The sequence below is a fragment of the Antedon bifida genome, chromosome 3 (genome assembly GCF_963402885.1).
Source record: "Antedon bifida chromosome 3, ecAntBifi1.1, whole genome shotgun sequence".
In the NCBI taxonomy this organism is placed as follows: Eukaryota; Metazoa; Echinodermata; class Crinoidea; order Comatulida; family Antedonidae; genus Antedon; species Antedon bifida.
In genome coordinates this window covers 33716826-33733708 of record NC_136228.1, presented here as the reverse complement: position 1 = coordinate 33733708, position 16883 = coordinate 33716826, and the positions used below count along the sequence as shown (strand labels likewise).

At 33.6% G+C, this 16883-nt stretch overlaps 4 protein-coding genes across 8 annotated transcripts in view; 3 read left to right on the top strand and 1 right to left on the bottom strand.

Moving 5' to 3' along the window:
• Positions 1 to 16883, top strand: part of LOC144837981 (uncharacterized) — a 213204-nt gene that overhangs the window by 29975 nt on the left and 166346 nt on the right. The window lies entirely within an intron of this gene.
• LOC144837629 (uncharacterized) lies at positions 3 to 5004 on the bottom strand. Its single transcript, XM_078692825.1, has 14 exons — positions 4954 to 5004; positions 4361 to 4741; positions 3903 to 4145; positions 3536 to 3670; positions 3286 to 3429; positions 3059 to 3190; positions 2816 to 2959; positions 2290 to 2607; positions 1996 to 2063; positions 1579 to 1810; positions 944 to 1210; positions 574 to 782; positions 378 to 477; positions 3 to 222 (listed from the first exon to the last, which is right to left on the bottom strand). The coding sequence occupies exons 2-14, from the start codon at positions 4653 to 4655 to the stop codon at positions 83 to 85; spliced, it is 2427 nt and encodes an 808-aa protein (XP_078548951.1). The 5' UTR covers positions 4656 to 4741; positions 4954 to 5004; the 3' UTR covers positions 3 to 82.
• LOC144837481 (uncharacterized) lies at positions 5389 to 12512 on the top strand. 2 transcript variants are annotated; one of them, XM_078692619.1, is made up of 15 exons: positions 5389 to 5585; positions 6055 to 6432; positions 6781 to 7023; positions 7199 to 7333; positions 7492 to 7638; positions 8012 to 8143; positions 8752 to 8781; positions 9273 to 9587; positions 9839 to 9906; positions 10340 to 10571; positions 10703 to 10969; positions 11132 to 11340; positions 11476 to 11599; positions 11959 to 12064; positions 12191 to 12512. In XM_078692619.1, exons 1-15 carry the CDS (start codon positions 5519 to 5521, stop codon positions 12282 to 12284), a joined length of 2547 nt encoding a protein of 848 aa, XP_078548745.1. In that variant the 5' UTR covers positions 5389 to 5518; the 3' UTR covers positions 12285 to 12512. The 2 variants fall into 2 exon arrangements, with proteins under 2 accessions (XP_078548745.1, XP_078548744.1); XM_078692618.1 differs by having other exon boundaries at positions 8752 to 8901.
• Positions 12784 to 15254, top strand: LOC144837834 (transmembrane protein 128-like). 4 transcript variants are annotated; one of them, XR_013611552.1, is made up of 7 exons: positions 12784 to 12944; positions 13542 to 13728; positions 13954 to 14115; positions 14401 to 14585; positions 14688 to 14725; positions 14760 to 14794; positions 14826 to 15254. XR_013611552.1 is itself a non-coding variant. In XM_078693111.1 (6 exons), the coding sequence occupies exons 1-4, from the start codon at positions 12815 to 12817 to the stop codon at positions 14582 to 14584; spliced, it is 663 nt and encodes a 220-aa protein (XP_078549237.1). In that variant the 5' UTR covers positions 12784 to 12814; the 3' UTR covers position 14585; positions 14688 to 14725; positions 14760 to 15254. The 4 variants fall into 4 exon arrangements, 3 of the variants coding, with proteins under 3 accessions (XP_078549237.1, XP_078549236.1, XP_078549235.1); XM_078693111.1 differs by having other exon boundaries at positions 14760 to 15254; XM_078693110.1 differs by having other exon boundaries at positions 14688 to 15254.

The following is a 16883-nucleotide window of genomic DNA, read 5'->3' as shown; positions in this document are numbered from 1 at the left end:
TTCTTTAATAAATCAATTAAATATTGACCTAACTATTTGAAAACTGTAAGAATATAGTATGAGTTTGATCAAAAACTACTCATTAAAACTTAAAAATCAGATCCTTGATTCGTTTAATTAGCTGTGTTTGATCTTCTCCAGACATTTCTCTGAGGTCAGCCTCTAACCAATCGCAGTATGCTCCGATTCTATCGTTCTCGTTCTTCTCGATTGACACACATTCTGAAAACAAAACATTAGAAGAAACGTAAACGCAAAATCTCTGAAAATAAGTCAAGAAAAAATAAGTCAAGAAGTTGACTAATTATGTTAATTGTGTCTTAACTATGCTAACCGGTTTTTTTTCTTATGGATAGTAGATGAATATAGCTGCTTACCATTTCTTGTTTTTTGTTGGTTATTGCCTCCCGATAGCTCAGTTGTAATCAATTTATTTGGAGAAAATTCACCAAATCCTTTGACGTTTCTTGCTGCTATCTAAAATTCAAATTAATATTCTTTTTTACGGTTTTGTGTGTTATCAACAGTGTTATGGATAGATTAATTTTCAAAATGTTTCAACACATACAGTACCTTCACACTATATTCTGTTCCTGGGTGAATGTTTTCTTCAACATGTAGATACTTATTAGTTGTATGTTTGTTAATTGTAAACAAACATGATGTGATAATGACATTATATTCAATGACTTCACACAAGCTTCCATCAACTGGTGGACTCCATTGAATAGTGATCGATGACGCAGTTGTGCAGAGTGACGTAATATTTGGAGCTCCCGGATCTACAAATGAAGCAAAATTCAAAAGCTTAGAATGTTCTTACTTTTATTCCCCTTCCTCATACATAAAACAGGAACGAAACACAGTTTTTAATATCAAATGATGGTTATAATTAATGGGCATACATTATTTTTGGATAAATAAACCAGCTCAGTTTACTTACAAGTTGTAGCAACAATTTCTCGCTGAACAGCAGTTCCGTTTGAGTTTAAATAAGAACTCCAAACTAAGAAGGTGTACGATTCACAGGCTTTAATTCCTTCATTCAGTAACACGTGAGTTACTGTCGTACTCCCCTCTTTTTGTAAGTTTTCATTTTGCAACAATTGATAGAAATACCGAATATTCCCATACGAAACACAAGATGCAGCCGTCCATCTCATCATAAGTGCTGTTTCATTAGCGGTTGATTCTTTGTCATTTGAAGGAGCTGTTAAAAAATTGAAAACACTGTTATAAATAATTCATACTTTTGTATACATCCAGTAGGCCTTTTCTTAAATTTGAAATGTTGCATTTAATTGCGGTTTAAATTCCATTCAATTTAGGAAATATAGTCTGTTAAGTAGGCCTATATGAAAAAATTATTCTTTTAACTTCAGTACAATCTTGATCTGTTTAAATGTTGTGCGTTATTATTTACATATTTACATTGTTCATAAGACAAACAACGACAATGTCATTGTTGCTTGTTTATTGTTTATCTTAAGATTTTTAAAATCAGAATTGACTTTTAAAAAGGCTTACTTTACAAACTTTTATTTCTGCTAATCCTTAGTTTTGTGCTGAAATATTTACCTAAGGGTGGTATGTGTAAGCGTTCTCCCCAATCTCCTGCAATATCTCTATTGTTGACAACTCTAGCATACACGTCATAGGCAACACATTTTGATGTTTCAATTGGTATTTGTCTGTTATAACGTTCTGTTGTGTTGACGATGTCCTTTATAGTTCCATCTATACTCTCGTATCTCATCTGATATCGAAGTATGTCATTGCATTGAATTCGTTCATGGACATCGGAAACATTCTAGAAAAATATTTGTAACTATTGGAAGGTTGTCTATTCTATATTTTCTTGTAGATAGCAAAAACTTGGTAAAACTTTTGTAGATTTATATAGAGCCAGTGTCAGCAGTAACTGTATATTATTTTTTTTTAAACATAGGCCTACGCCAATGTCAATTCGTAGATCTAGATACAATATAAACATACCTGTATTTCTAATACGATGTAATTGTCGTCAATTTCTTTCAACTCTACGGTTGGCTCGTCTAGAGGTTCTTGAAGGGTAAAATAATGCAAATTTTAGTAACAGTGATAGGTTTATTCTAAATATGATGCCGTTAATATGTGCCCTTTTCTTGAGTTCTTGAGAACTATTTCAACTCACTTGAATGATACACTACTCAACAATGCATTTATAAATATATAGAATGTTAAAATTGCACCGACAAAAGAAACAATTAAATCTGAAATGCTTATTGAATATTTAGGTAGTATTCTTACTTGAACAATTGAGCTCGGAATACCCTTTCGGACTTGGTGGACCAAACGTCTCAATACCCGCCACCATTCTGCTGTGATGAGCGTAGAATTCAACATTTGACTCTGGTAAAATGTTATCAATAGTGATAAAGCCGTCGTTGTTAGTTGTATTAACTGATGTAAATGTGCTCAATGGTGACATTCTATATTTATACCACAATGATGTCGTAACAATAGTTCCTGTCCCGTAGTCTTCACCTGGTACCCAAGAAGCGTTTATTGTTAGCGTGGTTGCAGTGGAGCTGACGACAGTTGGTGCGGTGCTACGGTATGGCAAAGCTTAACCCCAAAAAAAAGAAAATTGTTTGTTTGTTAACTATTTATAAATGTGGATGGTGGTCACAATAAGTCTAGACGTAGAGGCCACCATTAACAAAATAGAAATCAAGTGACAAATTGAGTTATAACCACAGTGATAAGTCAAATGTAATTGTGTTTTCAATCAAGTAATTTATACTTCACAAAAGCAAATACATTTTTAATATACCTGTACTGCAATCATGCCCTGCCCATCCCTGTAGACACCCATTGTCACAGCTCCCATCAGGATTACACTTACTATCACCTATGCAATGACACGGGTAGTTACACAACACACCAAACGTATGATGTGGACACTCTTGATTCAAAACTATATCGAAAATAAATAAAATATATTATATTGCAATACTTTTTATAAAGTTGTTATTCTCACGTAATTCTTTCAATAAGAACGAAGCTGAATTCTTACCTTGACATCCGGGTCCTTTGTAACCGTCTGAACATGTCGCATTTTCCCGGCATCCCCTACTATTGTCACAATCCTCTGAATTGCAATGACAAGTTTGAAGACAATTTGCTCCATATTTCAAGCCACTACACTCTGTTGAAATATAATTTGTTAAAGTATGTCCAATATTACTCCTTTTCCTATTATTAGAAAATACATAGTATGTAAATGATGACAAATTAACTGACCTGTGTGGCAATCGTTTCCGCTATACCCACGATTGCATGAACAACCAACTGGGTCAGGAGGACACAACAGCATACCAACACAATGTGGATTACCGCTGTCACATTTCATATCACAATATCGACCCCAATTGCTCGACTCACAAGCTACCGAAATAATGGATTGTATTATTAAAGAGTTCACTTGAATAAGATCATTGGAAATGGGAAATACATGTGAGCGATTAGCGTCTGAATTTAATGCGTTGCTTACCCTTTTCACAATGTTCTCCCATAAACCCTGCTGGGCAAACACAGACACCCGTCTTATCATCACAAACTCCTCCATTGTAGCATACTGGGCAGTCCTCTTCACAACCAGGAGGATTCCATTTTGGTGAAGGGCAATCTAATTAAGAATACCGTACATTAACATTTTTTGAACATTTCTTTTTTTACGGTAACGTCGTTGTAGACTATCTCTCTTTCTTGTAGACCTTTTTTAAAACTTAAAATGAAGGGAGTGGTCCTCTTTTTGTTTTTAAAACCTACTTTGTCATTTTTAGTTATACATTTTATTCACTTATTCTCACTATCAATAATTATTATTAGTTATTATTAATATTTGTATTTGTACTAACCTCTTACTATCAATCGCATTATACCTTGACGTCCATTAACATACAAATAACATTCATACACTCCGCCATCTTTAGCGCGTACATTAGGAATTACAATGGTCGAATAACCACCCCACTTCCAAATCTGTTCACCATAGTTATGTCTCCACTGTTTAGTCCAGCTGTTTTTACCCGTGTCGATGTTGATAGTGGCAGATTCACCAACACCAACCGTCAATGTTCTAGACTCCATTGTAAAATCACCTGCATTTTATTTGTATCAAAATATAATAAATACGATAACAAGAATTGAAAGATTGGATGGAGTTTGTATTTACTCTGGTTGCTGAATTAGCGATCATCTCTTTTACAAATCACGGTGGTTCCTTATTTTTGTGTCTATAGAATGTGCCATTGTTTATTCATTTATGCCATGAACACTTCTCAAATGTTTTTAATGTTTTTTTTACTTTACTTACCGTACATTCGTGTTACAACGACAGCTGATTTAGTAATGACGCCATCTTTAGACGCTTCTAATGTATGCACACCGACCTGTTGTGTTACTTCTAGATTACTAACACCAAAATACATAAAGTTTTCATCAATAGAGTAAGCCAGATTGCTGGATGTGTAAAAGAGTCTATCATCTGGCATATCTATTGATACATCACCTGTTGTTTGGTTAAAATCTCCCGAATAACCAGTGTCAGGCCAGCTTACATTTTTCTTGGAATGTATTAGGAACATACCAATGCTGACATCTGTTGTCATATCATTCTTCCCTATATATCCAAGGATGTCATGTCCATCGACTCCAGCTGCAAGTGCTCTTGTCAGTATAGTAATGTCCAAAAAATCTGGAAATATGGCAGAAACTGTATTTTGTGTCACGATAATCTTCTGAAGAGTTTGGAGAGTTGGACAGCGAGACGTTTCAAGGGATTGAACTGTCAGAACATTCTGTGGTGACTTTATGTTTATGTAAGCTAAATGGTTGTTGCCTAAGCTCGTGTTCAGACGGAAAATGATAACACCTAGGATTTATAAATAAAAATATCATGAGTCTTACCTGCAGAGGTTCTTGTAAGAAAACAGTAGATCAAAATCGACACAAACTTTAATGTAATCAGCATTTTGATCCCAACACTCCCAATGATGTTGTTTCATATACTTTAACTAACACTTGCTTACTTGCTTTTAGTAATTACTTGATTTTGAACCAAAATCCATTATGCCTTGATTGACACATGATGTTTCCTTTATTATCGACACAACTTGGTACCTATAGTTATCCTTCTATTTCCTTTTCCAGGGGCGTGTGGGAAAGAGCTTGGTACCGATAGCAATAAAATATCGATTATTGCTGTCACGTGATCAATTTATGTGCAGAGTATCAAGGTGAACCTTGGAGAACGCATGCGCAGAAACCATCTCATGCGACAGAGTAATATTATCTCCTCACATGACCCTGATAAAGGAAGTACTTTAAAGATTAACAATTGGTACCAAGATGTTCCAATGTATCTGGATTTCGGATTATAAAACAGTAAACTTAAAATAAATTACCGAAACAGCACTGTATCGAAAAATAACATAGAAGCTATTGAGAGTTCGTCAGTATTAGGCCTATCAACATGCATGCGATACTTTATATTGTGTCAGTAGTTTACTGTTTATCTATAACAACCCAAACTTCTTCGGGTAAGCCTGTGTTTTTTGCATTATGTATAACTATTAAGTTAAAAACTATTCTTCTATAATTTGAGTTTACGTACTGCTTGGTGTACCATCATCGGCAACTACGTTTTTTTCAATTGTTCTACGTCTGTAATTCAATAGCATAATTGATATTTAAACATTGTTAAATAAGTAGGCCTACCAGTATATTCCGAATATTTGTAATTCATGTCAACAGGATACTGTTACTTAGCCTACTTTTTAGGATGTAATTTCAATAAATAAACTTATTTTGAAGTACAGTATTTATTTTTCACATTATTAAATGCATTACTGTCAAACACGAAATTATAATCTCCGTTATAATTTGGTACTATGGCTATTTTTTTATATTATTTGCAATAATGGTGTGGTTATAACATCAAGAAACGAACTTCATATTCACCTTTCTATAAAAATAATTTGTAGTATTATAACATTATATTTATTTCAGAGGTTTTAGACATTACCATGTTGGCAACATCACTTGCCAGCGATACTCAAAACGAAGTCCGTGGAATTATAGTGAAAGGCAACATGACAACAAATGCTAGCGTTGGTATTTTGTATAAAGACGCCAAACAAAATGTAAGCTGGGCTGACACTGGTCATTCGGGAGATTTTAACGACACAACGGGTGATTTAACCTTAGATATGCCAAATGATAGAATATTTTCCACAACTAGCAAAGTGTCTTACTCTGTCCATGAAGACTTCATGTATCTTGGCGTTAAGAGTTTACCATTTGGTCAAAGGGTTGGTGTATTTACATTCGAAGCGTCTAAAGACGACGTCCATACTAGGTCAGCTGTTGTAGTAACTGAATTACATGGTGAGTTTTATTTCACATAAAACCTTACAAAAGGAGTATTTTTAGCATATAATATGTCTGCGCCCATGTGCTTGCAGCAATTTTATGAACAGTGCCCTAGCTATCTCTTGCTTATTGTACGATCTATGAGTAAGGCATGTCATAGTCTTCGTTTTATCATATACCTTTGCCTCTGATAAGCTTAGTTTGGTTTGGTCCACATTGGCCAGTCTATTTTCTTTGATGACCAACCACATTACGTACATTATCACTTTAACAGCCTAGTATTTCTCCAGAAATTCTCAACCATTATCTCTATATCCTTTTGGAAACAAATGGTGTACCGCAAACCAAATAATTATATTACAGGTACTATTACAATGAAATCCAGAACACAAACTGTCGGTGTTGGTGAATCTGTTACTATTTCACTGGATAGAGGCAGATACTTGTACTCTTTGCAGTGGAGGCATAACTATGGCGACCCAGTTACCAGGTGGTATTCTGAAACATCAATTACACTTAGCAATATACGCGCTAAAGATGGCGGCGTGTATGAATGCTACAAATATGAAACCGGACGGCATGGAATAATGAGGTTAATAGTAAGAGGTTAGTCACGTGATTTCTTCAGATCTTTTTACATTGTTCTTTATATCTGTAGTCAAATAACGACGACGAGACATGCGTAGTAACGCCTCTGAGATGCAGTCCATATCTATCGCGGCTTACGCACATTATCCTATTCATGTTATACTGAATGGAAAATGTTTTATTATCGCCATAGGTTGCCCTTCACCCAAATGGAATCCTCCAGATTGTGAGGAAGATTGTCCAGTATGTTACAATGGAGGAGTTTGTGACGACAAGACGGGTGTCTGTATTTGCCCCGCAGGATTTACGGGAGAACATTGTGAAACCGGTAAAAACACATTCTTATGTTATGGTTTGGTATAACGCAGCGCCGCGGCAGCCACACCACCAAACCAAGACTCAGACCTTCTTCAAAGTTCCATTCTTTATCAGTTATGCCATCTCTGCATATTCATATTGCTTAGTTTACATTCTTATCTTTGCTAGCTTGTGAGCTGCACAACTGGGGTAGGACGTGTGCTCTTGGTTGTACAAGTGGTAGCAACCCTACTTGTATGGGTGTGCATTTTTGTCCTCCTGATCCTGTCGGTTGTTCCTGTTATCGTGGCTATAGCGGAAACGATTGTCATACGGGTTTGTTGGCTGTAGTCACTTATTTTTTAATGCTTCATACACTGCGCTTAACGGTATTCGATGATTATTATGAACGTAAACACTTACATTTTGACGACGCAAGCTCAAATGCTTAATACATATTGCCAACTAATTAAAATAGTAAATGTACGAGATGTGCCCATATATGGACATGATGATTTCAATCCTGAACTATTCCACTCAACGAGATGTGCCCATATATGGACATGATGATGTCACATCACTATCATATTTGGCCATATCACTACCATATTTGGGCACATCACACATTTTTTGTCAAACTAGTTTGATAGTGTAGACAGAGCTTTAGATCTGAAACATTGTGTATTATGCATAATTATTTTTGTTACAGCTTGTACATATAAACAATATGGAGCAGATTGTCTTCAAACTTGTCACTGTTCATCCAACGATTGTGACAATGGAAAGGGATGCCGGGAAAACGTGACGTGTTCAGACTATTACACAGGACCCGGATGTCAGGGTAAGAAACCGATTCATCTTCGATTGTAAATTTTATTTTGCTTTTTTTTTTATTTCACCACCTTCTGTTCTTTTTTTATATATAGTTTTTTGTGTATTTTGGAGGATGTATTGTTCCCCCCAAAACATGAAAAATGAAGATTAATAAAATCAGACTTTAAATAGGCCATTTTGCAGTTTTAATAAAGTTTGTAAAAAAAAACCCACAACAAATATATTATTATTATTTCACTTATAAAAAGACAAAAGAAACGGTTAATTTTAACCAAAAACCATTGTCTGACAGATCATTTAAGCATTTTTTTTTGCTTTAAATTACATTTTTTCAGGTAAATAATTTATTTTTCGATCAAATCTATGGTCAAAGTAAATAACTATTACGTGACATTAAAATGGCATATTCAACAAAAATTGTGAAAAAAAAAGTTTGGAGAGACAATATATCTTTAATTATTTTTTTTATAAACATATGTACGTTTCAATACCGTCGACTTCTGTAAACTTTCTTTCGCAATTCCGTTTCCTAACTGTTACGCAATTAAGTTATTGATGTTTATATTTTGATACCTTAATAGGTTGATCTAATCAATCTGTTTTCTTTTTAAATAGAACGAAAACTAGAACGTAGCTGTCCGTACGGTACGTTTGGTTTATTGTGTAACTATCCGTGTCATTGTAAAAATGATGCTCCTTGTAATCGAGATGGTAGCTGTGATGCTGGGTGCCACGAGGCATGGGCTGGTCATGACTGCAGCATAGGTATATAGTTTGTTTTATAAATATTCTGTATATGATGTTCCTGTTTGGTTTATCAAATATTTTATACAATTTCATTAACCAATCCACAATTTGACGACGACGACGATGATGATGATGATGATGAGTAAGATGATGACGATGATTATGATTATGGTTACTGTAGTGAATCTGTACTATCCTTGATTTAAATACAATTAATGCTGAATTTTCAATAAAGTTCTATTTGTCGAAAAGTGGGGATGATCAAAATGAAAAGAAAAATGACGTAAAATAATCAAAATTACAAATTGTACAAGAAAGGATTAATTAGGGAAGTAAAAATACTGAATAATAACGAAATAAATTCTTTATATTGTCTTTTCTTGGTTAAGCTTTACCATACCGTAGCACCGGACCGACTGTCGTCAGCTCCACTGCAACCACGCTAACAATAAACGCTTCTTGGGTACCAGGTGAAGACTACGGAACAGGAACTATTGTTACAACATCATTGTGGTATAGAGCATTGGATACATTGAATACATTTACTTCAGTTAATACAACTGTCGACGATGGCGTTATGATAATTGATAACTTATCACCAGAGTCTGGTCTTTTATTCTACACGCAACACAGTAGATTGGTGGCGGGTATTGAAACGTTTGGTCCGCATAGTAGTATGGATATTGCCAATAACGTGTGCAAAAGTAAGAATGTTTATTTATTTATTCATCAGAATCATTATTGTATATATTTGCCAGTGCCCCTATGTTACGTACATTATATAGGTTGCTTTTTATTCTAATGATTTCAATAGGCCTACAGTACAAGATACATTATAGAAAATAACGCTTATAAGACCTCCACTATATTGGAGGTTTAGTATGTCATCGTTAACCGTTGGTAACAATGTTTTTTCTACCAAAGTATCTAAATGTATATTTGTGATCTCTTTTAGAACCTCTAGAAGCACCAACCATAGAACTGAAAGCAATTGAAGACAATTTCATCATCTTAGCGGTGAAGGTATTTATTTCATTATTTATATCGCATAAAAATATATTTAAAACTGAACTGCATAATCTAAATAAATAAAACTAAAAAATAACAATGGTTAAGTTGATTCCGGTTTGAAGTTTTTAAAATTGGAACAGTTTGTTTGACACAATTTGTGTTTGATTTACATACTGTAGTACGCTATAGCTGGACCCCAAGAAGATGCATCTATTCTATACTATAGGGTGTCTAAATAAATTCCGGTCATTTGATTGGACGAATGTGGGCCACATGGCGTGCAATAGTACGCACTATTACTATAGGACGTCAGTAGTATAATACGATACCATTTTGTGTTTTTAAACTGGTATAGGTATACTATTGAAAATAATTAACTATTGAAATAATAAATATTCTATAAAATCAAAACAATGATGAATTTTTATTTCTTAATTCTATCTAGAATGTTTCTAGTGCTCCTGAACGAATTCAATGTAATGACATACTTCGATATCAAGTGAGATACGAGAGCATTGACGGACATGTTGAAGGCGTAATCAACACAACCAAACTCAATCTCCAAGTGTCAATTATTGGAATATCAAAATGTGTTGCTTATGACGTAGACGCTCGAGTTGTTAACAGTAAAGACATTGCGGGAGATTGGGGAGAGAACCTACATATACCGCCCTCAGGTGAATAACAAGTTAAAGATCTACCAGATGTGTATACACTACCTGTGTTATGCTTCTAAAATGAGTAATGATGTGATATGCAACCGAATGTTGTGTTCAGAATTATTCCAAGTATGTTTTATTTTTCTCAGCGCCCTCAATTACCGAAAATTCAACCACCAATGAAACTACACTTTTGATGAAGTGGAAGCCTGCACCATGTGATTCCTATGGAAATCTGCATTATTTCTATCAATTGCTGCAAAATGGAAACGTACAACAAGAGGGGAGTACGACAGCAACTCACGTGATACTGAATGAAGGAATTGAAGCATGTGTATCGTACACCTTCTTAGTTTGGAGTTCTTATTTCAACTCAAACGGAACGGTCGTTCGGGAAGACGTTGCTGCTGCAACATGTAAGTTTAATTGACTTTGTCTATTCATTTCAATAAATTTTATTCGTTTTCAATGACGTGATGTTCTTAAAAAGAGGTCTGTGGAGTTGAGCGTCGCTCTTTGTCGCCGCACGAACTCCCCCACAACCCCATTTATTTATCCATTTTAATATATATTTATAGATTCAAACGCTCCAAATATTACGTCACTCTCCACAACTGCGTCATCGATCACTATTCAATGGAGTCCACCAGTTGATGGAAGCTTGTGTGACGTCATTGAATATAATGTCATTATCAAATCATGTTTGTTTACAATCAACAAACTTACAACTAATAAGTATCTACATGTTGAAGAAAACATTCACCCAGGAACTGAGTACAATGTGAAGGTATGTTTTTATGTTTATCCTATATTATAAATCTGAATGTCTGGTATTTGAAGGGTGTCATATGATTATCATTTTACATAATTCTGTTAAAGTAGGCCGGAAACAATGATAGTATTAATGTTTGTTTTGTTTTAGATAGCAGCAAGAAACGCCAAAGGATATGGGGAATTTTCACCGAACGTGATGGTTGCAACTGACGTCATTAAAAATGGACAAATCAAAAACATGCCTGCTGCTGCTGGAAACGCCGAAACAAATAGTAAGAAAATCTCAAATTTAATTCACATGTATTTAGCATCATGCGTGTCACAATTTAGTCTGGGTTCAAGACGGAGTTTTGACCTAATATTAGTAAAAAGATAAATATTTTGGCACATATGGCGCTTCATACGTATACTACTTGAGCTTGTAAATTTTCAGACAAAAATCGAAACGACGACGTCGTACGTGTGGACTAACATAAAAAAAGACAATACATACAGACTTGTCTAGTCTACAGAAAGTCTAGTCACAATTGTATTATGGTGGCTAATGGCACTCAGTATGTCTTTCTCTTCCTTAGGCCTTTTGTAAAATCAGCATTTGTATAGACCTATATTTATGTTATTTTGTTTATAGTTCAAAAGGATGAAGAAAGTAACAGCAATACAAGTTATATCATTGCGGCCATTTTACCATCACTCTTTCTACTTATCATCATCTTGTTGTTGTTGCTTGTCATCAGGTAACAAACATTTTCTCATATTAAATTAATTAATTAATATCATATTAGGTTTAAACACATAAACTTACAGAATTCATGTTTGTCGCATTACATGTCAAGTATTTGATGTATAATTATATCTTTCAGAAAACTTAAGAAACAAAATGCGTCGCAAGAAAATAGTAACCAAACAAATAATTATTTGAGAATGGATGCTGTGAACAACCCAGGAGAAGCATAAGGGTGAATTAGTATAGTTAGGAATTAGATGAATACTAAAATCTTTTTTCTTCAGATGTTTACCTTTGAAGAGAAAATGTTTTATAGTTTTACTCTTAATATTTTTTTAATATATTCTCAATGTACTTTAATTAATTAATCTGGTTTTTTTTCTGTGTGTTACCGCTTCGTCGGTCCTGTTTTTTCTTTTGTTTTTTATACCAAATAAAAAAATAAAATATATATATATATTGAAATAAAAAGTTCGTCGTTTTTTCACTTCTATTGTGAATAAATGAGGTTAATCATTTGGTAATCATGTTAAATAATTAGCATACACCAGTGTTTGAGGTTTGCTGTACATCATCGGATTTATAAAAGAATGAAATAAAGTTGAGAATTGTCTACACAACCGTTTCCTAATACAATCTACTGATATCGGTATAAAATAATATTACTTTGTTGCACGTTTTGCGTTCCATATCAATTTGGGTCCGAGTTCCGTTTTGAGTTGTTGACGAGTTCCGAGTTGGTACGTGTCTGAATGTCAACATGGCTAGCGCTGGTAACGCAGAAGAAAGTTACGAAGAAATACAGCTTGAAAGTACAAGAAAAGAAGAAGATGACTTTGATATTAGACGGAGAAAAATAGCCGAAGCATTTATCAATGCTTATGGGATAGGTAAGTATTTTATCTTAATAAATATTGATGAAAGGGTGCTAGGCCTAGCTAGGCCATATGGACGGTACAGGATCTTCCTGACCTTGGTAACTAAGAGAGAGTGTTGACTGTTGTTGGCGATAATTTTGGAGTCGGTTCGACCGGTTTAAGTCTAGCCCAGAATTAAGTTTATTCCAATGCTACTATAAATTGTATAATTTTGAAATAAATACACTAGGCCTATACTAATATTACAAATTAAAGATTAATCTCTAGCGAGGCCTAGGTAAGTAAAGTAGGAGTAGTAGATTCATTTCTAAACTAAATTCTATCTCTCATTCTACAGTATAAATATTCTATTTTAATATTAATTTAGCTCCCTACTATTCAAAAGAAGACACTAGCCTACTGTATCATGTGAAACCAAAAAAGGGGAAAATATATGCTCACTAGATCCTATTTAGAAGATACCCCTAAATGAATTAACACTTTGTGTCCTTCACTGCAGTTATAATGTAACTTTTTCCTATAATAAAATCAATTTATCCCAATTATCTTTAACGTAAGACTCCACACTGTGATTTGTATCAACATTAAATTCAATTTCAATATTTACAGATGTGAGTAAACTGAAAAACATCGACCCAGAACGATTGATTCAACTGCAAAAGGAGAGAGAAGACGAAGAGGCTAGGAACAGATCACCGTACAATTTACAGAATTTGATTTGGCTTCTGGCATTATTTTGTATTTTCTATTACACAGAATTTGTTCTTACGCTACAAACAGATCCAAGGATTAAAAGGTACTTTATCATGGTACATTTTATAAAGATCTGTTATGGTATAGCTCGTTGGAAATAAGGGGCAATATTTATACCACCAGCCTCTATTCAGGGGACACTTTATTGATTGGGCCCCGAGGGTGTCCCATTAATAGGGGTTGTATTGTATTTTTAACTTGTGTAAACGGTTTTACTTTATGCATAAGACTATTAGAATTAATCATCTCATTTTTTTTAAACTTACAGAGGTTGGTTATACACTGGATGTGTTCTTGTTGGTATAAATTGTTTTATAGGATTTTACCTTATTGTCATCTGTACCTGGATTAAGAAAATTGATAACTGGGAAAGTCATTTCCCATCAGCAATCCCCATGGCAACAGCATCGTTTATCCTGGGATCAATTTGGTAAGAAACAATTTTATCTATTATATACATGTATATCTCTCCACATAATAAACAATGAATAATTCATGACCTGACAATCTATCTCTCTTGGCTTTGTTTCGCATGCTTGCATGTGGCTGACAAATCTAATACGAGAAACGCAGGCACAACCACATTGGGTGAAGATGAGAGGGTTTGTTGCGCAGTAGTATGTCTGTACAAGTTCCTTTTTTCCTTCTATCCCCCTTTCTGCAAATTCCACTTTGTGATGACAATTTTGTCAGCTTAATGTTGTTTTATTTTCAGTCTAAATGTCGCACTCTGGCCAGTGTATGGTGTGCTCGCTCCAATTATATTGTTTACGTTTTTAATGGGTGTAATCATCTTGGCAACATTGATTCCTGGCTCAAAAAAGAAACAAGGCAGGAAAACAAAAGGAGAATACCAACAGGTCCCAACAGATGATAAAGACTCATTCAAGGAGGACTGAACATTTTGATTAGATTCACTCAAGAGGACTGAAACATATTGATTATAGATTCACTCTTGAAGGACTGAAACATACTGATTAGATTAATTCAAGAAGGACTGAAACATTTTGATTAGATTCACTCTTGAAGGACTGAAACATTTTGATTAGATTCACTCAAGAAGGATTGAAACATACTGATTAGATTCACTCTTGAAGAACTGAAACATACTGATTAGATTCACTCTTGAAGGACTGAAACATACTGATTAGATTCACTCTTGAAGGACTGAAACATTTTGATTAGATTCACTCTTGAAGAAAGACTGGATCATTTTGATTAGATTCACTCAAGAAAGACTAACATTTTGATTATCTGATTAATATGTTTTCTTTAATATATAATTTTGAAGAAAAAAAAGGAGACAGATTGTGGCAGTATTTTATATTCATTAGTTATATTTCAAGAGGAATCAGACATACGGGAACAACACACACAAGATACTACAGTACAGTATGTTTTATATTTTTGTTTTTATGCTACAGATTGCCTTCTGGATTTCTATATCAAGGGAAAATTACAGACATTAATAACTTTATTTTTATGAATTACATGGCATATCACAAACCTTGCTTTAAAACACAACACCAAGATTGTCGTGAATAAAGATTTACTTCGGAGTTACTACTATAGCATTTTATAACTTAGTTCTTGTTTTAATTAATTGTAGTGTATTACTTTTGTTTATATTTTTGTATTGATGTTATTAGTCGCGTGGACGCGACTCTATAGTTCACTATGTCTGTCGGTCTGTCTGTCGGTCCGGTATCACTATGCATAGCACGCGACTTAATGGCTGTTGGCCTTGTTAATTTAAGCGACTGATGTAAGTTGAATAGAAGTGCCTCCTTCTCTTGGATTGGTTTATGTATTTTATTTTAGTACGATATGTTAGTAATAGTTTTTAATATATTATGTTTTTGGCTCAAAGCCTGATGTTTGGTCCTGAAGTCAGTGTGGCAATGTTGTATGTACAGTACTATGCTGGCAATTATATAGTTTACATCCATTAAGGATAGATATCTCAATAAAGAAATAAACAGTTATTAATATTATATTAAATGATATTATGCTTTAGTTCTTCCCATTCTGAAACCTACTAGTACTAGTGCATGTTATCTCAATACATACTTTAAAATGTTTGATGTTTTGGGAATTGTGTACAAGGAAATTGTCAAAAAAAATGTTCTATCACAATGTGTTCTGTACATAGATATTTTGGCCATTTTATTTTTCTAAAAAATCCCTGTACTATTTTTCGAAAAATAGCCAAAATATCATGTGTTTAAAATTCAATTATTTTGCGATAATATTGCTGTATATGATCATATATTGCTTTATCATCATCTTATAGTACCAAAGAAACCAGTTTTGTCGAAAAATAAAAGGGTCTAAAATTGGCAATTTTTCGAAAAATCTCTGTACTATAGTACATGGATTTTTTTCGAAAAATAGCCAAAATATCATGTTTTTAAAATTCAATTATTTGCGATAATATTGCTGTATATGATCATATATTGCTTTATCATCATCTTATAGTACCATAGATACCAGTTTTGTCGAAAAATAAAAGGGTCAAAAATTGGCAATTTTTCGAAAAATAGCCAAAATATCATGTTTTTAAAATTCAATTATTATGCTTTTCAATAATATTGCTTTATATGATCATATATTGCGTTATCATCATCTTAAAGTGAAGCCATTTTTGTCGAAAAATAAAATGGTCGGAAATTGGCTATTTTTTGAAAAAATCCCTTACTATAGTACAGAGATTTTTTCGAAAAATAGCCAAAATATCATGTTTTTAAAATTCAATTATTTTGCAATAATATTGCTTTATATGATCATATATTGCGTTATCATCATCTTAAAGTGCCATAGAAACCATTTTTGTCGAAAAATAAAATGATCGAAAATTGGCTATTTTTGAAAAAATCCCTTACTATAGTACAGGGATTTTTTCGAAAAATGGCCAAAATATCATGTTTTTAAAATTCAATTATTATGCAATAATATTGCTTTATATGATCATATATTGAGTTATCATCATCTTAAAGTGCCATAGAAGCCATTTTTGTCGAAAAATAAAATGGTCGGAAATTGGCTATTTTTTGAAAAAAAATCCCTTACTATAGTACAGGGATTTTTTCGAAAAATGGCCAAAATATCAAGTTTTTAAAATTCAATTATTATGCAATAATATTGCTTTATATGATCATATATTGAGTTGTCATCATCTTAAAGTGCCATAGAAGCCAT

Bases quoted from the DNA above. Each gene is read 5' to 3' on its own strand.
- LOC144837629 (XM_078692825.1), bottom strand. From the start codon at position 4,655: ATGACAACAGATGTCAGCATTGGTATGTTCCTAATACATTCCAAGAAA. The intron at 3,671-3,902 runs GTTAGTACAAAT...ATTCTTAATTAG, and splicing joins AATGCGATTGATAGTAAGAG to ATTGCCCTTCACCAAAATGG. The intron at 783-943 runs GTAAGTAAACTG...CTTCATTTGTAG, and splicing joins AGAAATTGTTGCTACAACTT to ATCCGGGAGCTCCAAATATT.
- LOC144837481 (XM_078692618.1), top strand. From the start codon at position 5,519: ATGCATGCGATACTTTATATTGTGTCAGTAGTTTACTGTTTATCTATA. The intron at 7,334-7,491 runs GTAAAAACACAT...TATCTTTGCTAG, and splicing joins GGGAGAACATTGTGAAACCG to CTTGTGAGCTGCACAACTGG. The intron at 8,902-9,272 runs GTATATAGTTTG...TTCTTGGTTAAG, and splicing joins TGGTCATGACTGCAGCATAG to CTTTACCATACCGTAGCACC.
- LOC144837834 (XM_078693111.1), top strand. From the start codon at position 12,815: ATGGCTAGCGCTGGTAACGCAGAAGAAAGTTACGAAGAAATACAGCTT. The intron at 12,945-13,541 runs GTAAGTATTTTA...CAATATTTACAG, and splicing joins TATCAATGCTTATGGGATAG to ATGTGAGTAAACTGAAAAAC. The intron at 13,729-13,953 runs GTACTTTATCAT...TTAAACTTACAG, and splicing joins ACAGATCCAAGGATTAAAAG to AGGTTGGTTATACACTGGAT.